This window comes from Zingiber officinale, chromosome 10B (assembly GCF_018446385.1).
Source record: "Zingiber officinale cultivar Zhangliang chromosome 10B, Zo_v1.1, whole genome shotgun sequence".
NCBI lineage: Eukaryota > Viridiplantae > Streptophyta > Magnoliopsida > Zingiberales > Zingiberaceae > Zingiber > Zingiber officinale.
Genome location: NC_056005.1, coordinates 83,442,528 through 83,450,936, shown reverse-complemented (window position 1 = coordinate 83,450,936; position 8,409 = coordinate 83,442,528). Strand labels below are relative to the sequence as shown.

The 8,409-nt window shown below is 38.1% G+C and overlaps 1 protein-coding gene across 1 annotated transcript; it reads right to left on the bottom strand.

Annotated features, from left to right (window-relative positions):
- Positions 1 to 923: 923 nt before the first annotated feature.
- LOC122029234 lies at positions 924 to 4,061 on the bottom strand. The gene is made up of 6 exons (XM_042588174.1): positions 3,731 to 4,061; positions 3,197 to 3,578; positions 2,876 to 3,144; positions 2,327 to 2,820; positions 1,857 to 1,948; positions 924 to 1,230 (listed from the first exon to the last, which is right to left on the bottom strand). Exons 1-6 carry the CDS (start codon positions 4,059 to 4,061, stop codon positions 924 to 926), a joined length of 1,875 nt encoding a protein of 624 aa, XP_042444108.1.
- Positions 4,062 to 8,409: the final 4,348 nt, after the last annotated feature.

Below are 8,409 nucleotides of genomic sequence, written 5' to 3'. Positions count from 1 at the left end.
AATCAGTCAAAAACTCAATCCACCACCCTCAACAAACTAATAAAGAACCAAAAGTCTAAATTGATGGACCAAAATCACTCCTACTTCATTGTACGTCACATTTGGTGATGAGGAGGAGATTTTTAATGATGAACTTTAATCCATCTTCATTTGATTTTGATTCATCAATTTAGAATTCTAGTTTTTTTTATTTGGTGAGGTTGGTGGAATGAATTTTTGACTGGTTATCCTTTTCAGAGTTGTTGCTTTTATGTTGCTTATGTAATGGTCAAATAGGAAAGTGAGTAAAGAAAGTGCTTTCAAACAAAAATAAGTAAGGTCAAACAGGAAAGTGAGTAAAGAAAGTGCTTTCAAACAAAAGTAAGTACCAGAAATTAGAAAATGTACAAATTTTATTTGAAAGCTTAAAGGTTTATGAGCATATAGGAAAGACTTAAGCACTTACTTCTCAAGTAAACTCTCAGATGATTTCTGAATGAGTTTGCAAGAGGTAGTCAGGGGTTTATATAGGAGTAGAGATAAGAACCGGGTACTTGTGGGCAGTCCCATCACATCCTTATCTTCTACTTTACAACACACCCTTATCTTTTATTTTCAAGTAGAGATAAGAATCGGGTACCTGTGGGTGACCCCATCGCATCCTTATCTTCTACTTTACAACACACCCTTATCTACAATAATTCACAAAGGGATTAGGGTCAGTACAATAATGCACTGAGTGATCACTGAAAGTAGATTTAGATTGGACAGGTCATCCAAAGAAAATCTCTTTTTGGATTTTTGGGTCCACTATGTCCGCTTTAGATGCTAAACAACGGAGTCCTTTGTGATGTATCCTTCATGAGCCAGAGGGTCTGTTCTAGTTGATTATCTTGTTGTTGTACAACTGGCAGCCAATCTCCATACCAGTTTCTTCTTGTGCTTCATTGCTTATACTCTTGAAGCTTGATGGAGTGTATTACCCTGTATTGTTGTAGTGACTTAATAGCCTGCTGGGCTGCTTCTTTTTGGATTTGGCCCAGCAACCTTTCTGCTTCATGGAGGATATCAAGCCTGAGTCCAATCTTGGTTCTTTCCTTGATTTCTTCAACTTTAACTCTGTATAGCTGGACAAGGTCTTGAGTATCATCTTTTGGAGGTGGGTTTCCGCCTTCAAGTTGGGCTTTTCCCTGAGCTCTAGGAGGGCTCCTGCAATCATATGTAGCTGGTCCAGTTTTTTCTCCTTCCATCCTGTCAGGATAATATCAGAGATTAGTCTTGACATAGAATCTGCTAATTGGTTACATTTGCCCTATATGTGCTCAAAGGTTACTTCTGGTCCACTTCTTGTAATATAATCCACGAAGGTCATCCATCTCGCCCTAGAGGGTTTGTTCTGAGCTGATTTGTTGAAGAAGCTTATTATTGCTTGATAATCAGTTCGGATAATTATTTCCTTTTTATCCAAATAATAGATCTTCAAGCTATCCATTGTCTTCATGACAACGTGTATTTCTGCATCAATTGTGGATTTAATTAGGCAAAATCGTCCAATGGAATAGGTGCATACCTTTTCTGTGGATTTTGGGTTATTTTTCTTGACCTTCCACTTACAGATCCCGCCCCATCCACTCATGCATCCGTCAACTTCTAAGATAATATAACTTTCTGGGGGTGGTACTTCGAGATCTGGTAGTTGTTGTACTTTGTCTTTGATTACTTTTACCATCTCCCAGTCCTGTTGATTCATTTTTCTTTCACTTGTGCTGCTTGTTTTGGCATATAAGGGGCTTAGCAATTTACCCAAATTCGGGATATAATTTCTAGCATAGTTAAGAATACCCAGCCATGATCTTAACCCTCTTTTTATGGAATACCCAGCCATGATCTTAACCCTCTTTTTATGGTTAAGTCTTTCTTGTTGAACTGAATGATTTTCTTGATTATGTGGGGCTGCAATTTGATTCTTCTGTTTCCCAAGATTGCCCCAAGAAACTCAATTTCTCTTATCGCGATCTTCATTTTTATCGGACTTAGGACAAGCCCATTCTTTTTGCATATATCCAACATAACTCGTAGATGTTTTTCATGAGCTGCTTCATTTTCTAATAATACTAAAATATCATCAATATATACAATAATGAACTATTCTGTACCTTTGAAGCAGTTGTCCATCTTCCTCTGAAAAATTACTGGGGCATTTTTTTAATCCGAATGATATAACAAGCCATTCATATAGTCCGTCCGGGACCTAGAAGGCGGTCCATTCTATTGACTCAGGGTGCATGGCGACTTGATGAAATCCTGATTTTAAATCAAACTTTGAATAAATATTACTGCTGCTCACCTTTTTAAGGATAGTATTGATGCCAGGTAAGCTATATTGATCCTTGTTGGTGATATCATTTAGATGTCTGTAGTTGAACACCATCCGTTCTTTACCTTTAACTTCCTGCCCTATTTTTGGATCAATAGTCGTTCCGGAATTAACAATAATCGCTGTGGTTCGGTGTCTACTTTTGCTTGGCCTTATAACACCGATGTCCAACAGTGCCTTGACATGTTTAGAAAATGATTCTTTCATTTGAGGAGTAAGGTGCTTTAATGGTCTATCTTCAGTTGTAAAATCTGAATTTTTAATATCCAATTGGCATACCACCTGGTTCTTACTCAAATGTTTTAAGGGGTCTTCACCAATATATCCTTGAGCTCGAAGTTCTGATAGAATATCTACAAATTTGTCTTTAAAATACTTTTGTGTTTCTCCCGTGAAATAGTATACAAGCTCCTGAATCTTGATATAATCATCTTCTTCTAATTCCAGTTCTTCAATTGAGGCTACTGTAGATACAAATGGGAGAGTATTTATTGTTGTTAAATTTTTGTAGAAAATTACCGTGTTTCCTTCTATTCTGACTCCTCCCTACATTGCCCTTATGAAGTTGCAATCGAGGATCATTTGGATATTTTCCCCTAAGTTCATGGGGAATGCATGTGTAAGGGATCCTGAAAGTGTTTTCCCCAATTATCATTCTTCCACCTTTCAGCTTCTTCCTTGCCGTAGTTTTTAAGGTAATCCCGCTAAAATGTACAAGAAATGGATTTTCTTCAAGTGTTGTGCTCGAACTGAATTCTGGTCTACACAACACGTCGTCGCCCCTGTGTCTAATATAGCATTTACTTGAAAAGGAGGGTTATTCAGGATCTCTAATCCAACCTTAAATTATACAGCATGTTCTTAGCTTTTCTTGAGGGAGTTACCTCGGGGGATGACAATGTGAGGACCTTTTGAGTTTTATCAATAAGGAGCATATTTATTTCTTCCTCATCTTCATTATCTTTTATCTGCTTTCCTTTTTGGTAAGCCGAGTCCTCCTTTAATTTCTGGATTTCCTTTCTTAAATCCTCTTTCTCAAATATCATTCTGTCAAGATTCATGACTTCTTCTTCAATCCTTTTGTACTTGTGCTCCCACTCCTTAATTTCATGCTTGAGTTTTAAATTTTCTTCAACCAGCTGTATTGCTTGCTCCCGGATTTGTTTTTCTTCATTATTTCTGACTTGCTGGGTTTCCAGTTCTGCTTGAAGTCTCTTGATTTCTGCTTCACAGAAAGTAATATAATCTTGTTATTCTTTAAGCAAATCTTTGGGATTGTACCTTATGGGTGTAGTTTGTGCCATGGGAGTGCGTTTGTCGAAATAGTAAATGTTGCACATTCCGCAGACCGTTATTTTGCATATCGAACAATGCCTTCTATGCCTCCTTTGTGTTTTCCTTTTGCAGCATTGGCATGTGGATTGATCCCCAGGGACTTCTTCATTAATTTCCCATAAATGTTTGCATTCAAACTGATTTTAGGATACTTGTACTTGTGCTCTGTACCCCGAACTTGGTCCAATCCACCATGATCTTCCTTCCTCTCGCAGATAAAGACATTTTCCATTAGTATCGTATTCATGTTACATTGTAATTCTTCCATACCTTCTCCTTCAGAAATGTTGTAGATGGCATCGCTTTGTTCTTCTCCTTCTTCTACTGATACTATCTCACAGTCTTCAGGGAAGTTGAGTTGCTCAAACATTGCAACCCTTTTAACATTCCTTTTCTCATTAGGACAGTCTCTAGCAAAATGCCCTTCTTCTCCACAAAGAAAGCACTTGCATTTCTTGTTTCTTATGAGGTGCTTCTTTTTCTCTATCCTGGCATGTGATGAGTGTGACTTTCCTTTATAAGTCCTGGATTTTCGTACACCATATTTCTTTTCTGGTGCTTTATAATATCCTAGGATAGGAATTTTACTGCAAAAAAACAAGTCTTTCAGGACCCTTTTAAATGCTGCATCCTTGCATTCATTTTCCATATATCTATAAGCAAATAAGATTCTTGGAATATCCCCGATAGTGTTTCCTTGATACTTACTTTCAAAGGCAGTTTTGATTCTTCTTCCCAAATCACTAGACATTTTTGCCCAACGTTTTTCAAATAATTTTGAACTTGTAAATAATCATCCTGTCTTTAATGTTAGTCGCCAGTAGTCATTTAGAAATTGAAGAATATCCCTTAAGTTGTTATAGGACAGGTGCTCCAAGTCTTTATATATGCTTCTTCTTGGATAACTATGGATCCCTAGTATGGATCTTCAAGCATAAAAATCATTCTTATCTGGGAAAGTATATTCTGAGTTCCCGCAAATCCATCAGCATTATTTAATAATTCCTTATATTCATTCGGGTAAGACGTTCTCCATTGAATCCAGACCAGTTTTTCTGCTTCTCCTAATAGGTTTTCTATAAATTCAGCTTTACTAGTTGTATCTATAAATCCTTCTAGAGAAACCAGATTTTTTGTAATTGATTCCCATCTTATAATTGTTGGTGCAGTAAGCATCCGACGATCGAACCTCAGTTTTGATAATGGCAAAGGGATTCAAAGTTAAGATTCCTTGTTAACTAACGTGGTTAAATAAGGTTTCAGGAAAGTCCTAACTGCGGTTAGGTAAGGGAAAATCCTAAGGGGGGGTAACCTTAGGTCCTAGGGGGTGGTAACCCTAGGTGAAGGAAAATCCTAAGGGGGGGTAACCTTAGGTCCTAGGGGGCGGTAACCCTAGGTGGAGGAAAACCCTAAGGGGCGGCAACCTTAGGTCCTAGGGGCCGGTAACCCTAGGTGGAGGAAAACCCTAAGGGGCGGCAACCTTAGGTCCTAGGGGGTGGTAACCCTAGGTGGAGAAAAACCCTAGGGGGCGGTAACCCTAGGTCCTAGGGGGTGGTAACCCTAGGCGGAAAGTCCAGTCGGTCTGGAGGATCGTACTGGCAACAGGTAAATCTCCTGAGTGGAGTAGGTGAGGACGCGTTCCCCGTAGAGGGAACAGTAGGCGTCGGGTCGACCTAGGGTTTCCGGTCGAAAACCTGAAGTCAGACTCGGACAGTCAAGAGACTGTTAAATATTTCAATAGTTATATCATTGTTTTGTGCTAACTTTGTGCTGCAGGGTATTTTTGGGATTAACATATCTTGCAGGGACCAAAGTACAAAAAAGACCTCGGATGAACAGTGCCGAGGCGCCTCCATGGAGCTTGGAGGCGCCTCGGGTGCGAACCAGGAAAAGCCAGCGCAGAAGGTTGGAGGCGCCTTAGATGAAGTTCAAGGCGCCTTGGGTCGAAGGTTGAAGGCGCCTTGGGTAGGCTGAAGGCGCCTTGAACTGGATGAAGTTCGACCAAGTCTGTGCTGATCTCCGCGGGTGACTCGGCCTGTTTAAGGCGCCTTGAAGGGCTTCAAGGCGCCTTGAACACCCTTTATAAGGGGTCTCTGCTACAAGCTGCTCACGAGACGATTCAGAAGTGCTGCTATGAGACACCAACGACCAGGAGCTCCGAATTTTCAGATTACGATATTGTCGTCGGTATAATTAATTGTTGTCATTTATTGTACTTCAAATTGTAATCATTATCGAGCTTATAGTTGTTGCCCACCGGAAGATATCAAGGATCGCGGGCCTTCGAGTAGGAGTCGATCAAGGCTCCGAACGAAGTAAAATCGACCTGTCTCTATGTGATTATTTCTTTTATTCCGCTGCGTATTTAACTCCGATAGTTTTCCGATACGAACGATTTAGCCACGAGCGCTATTCACCCCCCCTCTAGCGCGGTTTTGATCCAACAATTGGTATCAGAGCGGGGTCACTTTGAACTGGTGCAACCACCATTCAAGCATTTTTAGTGGCTTTGTCGTTTGTATAGGTTGAAAATATAACCTTACGCCTTTCGTTTTTTTTCCCTCCAAAACTATTTTCAAAAAATCAATTTTCAAATTTTCACCATTGATTGGAATTAGTGAAATATCGTGTTTTTAAAAATTTGTAATAATATTTTTTTTATAATATTTTAATAAAATTTTATTATTTTCTCTCGAAATTCCTGAATTACTATTTTTATTTCTCTCCCGCACTACTAATCCAAGACCAAGTCTTGGAACAAATTTTATTGTGTTTATTTTGCGAGATTCCTTCTAATGGCCTACGAAGATGGGTACAACTCAACATGCCTACCACTGCTGTCTAACGAGAACCTCAGATACTGGAAAGACCAGGTGGAGCATCAATTAAAGACCGAAGCAGAAATATGGACCATAGTCCATATTGGATTCACTCTTCCCACTAAAGAAGGTGTACCCATCACCTGTGACAAGTGGGATGCACAAACAATAAGGACATTCGAGGCAAATGCAAAAGCAACTTACATTCTCCTATGCGGACTAACAAATTCAGATCTTGATCGAGTTGGAAAGTTCAACAATGCTAAGGAGCTTTGGGAGAAAGTGCTCAAGCTTTATGAGATCCCTTCAGAGTTAGAAGATCGAATAGAACCTGAGTCCGAATTTGAAATTGAATCCTCAGAGTCAACCTCCGAACCAGACTCAGAAAAATCAGAGCAAACCGATATCATAGCACTGATGGCCAAAGACGAGATATCTGAATCTGAGTCAGAATTTGAAATGGCAACAGTCAAGGGGGAGGATCCTATCACGGATCTAAAAGGTAAAATTGTAAATTCAAATTGTAAATCTCTCATAATCTGTTTTAAGTGTAGGGAGAGAGGGCACTATAGAAACGACTGCCCCACTCGTAAGACTCGACCGACACAATCGGAGGAGAAGGAGAAAATGATCAGGAGAGGGAAGAAATACATCAAATGCTCCAAATGCAAACTAATGGGTCACTGCAAAAGACAATGCCCAGAAAGAAGACCCAAAAATCCAGAGGGAGAAATCAAGGTTAGTACATTTACATTATATGAAAATCCAGTTCTTGCAACACATGATCGCACTAGCTTAACTAATCCTACTTGCTCTAGTATAGATTTCTCTTCAAAATTAGATATACATGCTAATAATGTAATGAATAAAATTAATTCAAATAAAAACAAGAAATTAACTCTTAGAAAAATAGAAATACAAAATAATATTTTAAAAGATAAAGTTGATAAATTAGAGAAGATTGTTAATAATTTAGTCAAATCACGAAATCTAGACTTGGGTTATAAATCTAAAGTAAAACTTAAACAGTACAAACCAAGTTATAATCAAGTACCTTTTATTTACTTAACTTAATAAAACGTAAATCAATAACATAGGAGGAGGCTCCAGAATAGCTGGCACCTCCGAAATTAATCCACTCGATAAGGGTAAACAAGAGTAGATTACCCGGCAGGGTAATTTAGGTTAGATTAAAATGGATTAGGTTTAACTTAACCAACGGTACTGGTGAAGTTTTTGGATGATAGTACGTTAGGGAAGCTTGGGCATCGCATGTCTAGGAAGATATGGCTTCGACCTGGTGCATTTGGCCAAGTGGAACTGACCGAAGCTACCCTTAAATGGATCCTAACTAGTTAGACCAAGGTTTAGTATTAAGTTCAATGGGTAGGACTATTTGGAAAACCTCGAAGGCATGGTTACTTTAATGAGTTCCTTGTGACTCACCATAGCCCAGAAGTTTATCCAAAGAATGCTTACTTGTTGAACCCAAAGCTAAACCTGAATCTAACACAAAGTTAAACTAAACCTGTAAATTGAACCTCAATTCATCTCACAACAATCGTAGGATTACCTGATTGAAGATTTAGATCGGGTGAGATGACTAAGGAATTTAAAATTCAAATTCAGAATTAAACTCGTATCTATAATTAATTCAAAAATAGATTCATAATTAATATTACTTTTTCAAATAACACTTAATTTCATTATTTGAAAAATCTTTCAAAATCAATTTCAAAATTATTTGAAAAATCCTTCAAAATCATTTTAAAAATCTGTTTAAACTTCATTTCAAAATTATTTGAAAAATCCTTCAAAATCATTTTAAAATCTTTTTAAACTTCATTTCAAAATTATTTGAAAAAAAATCTTTTTAAACTTCATTTCAAAATTATTTGA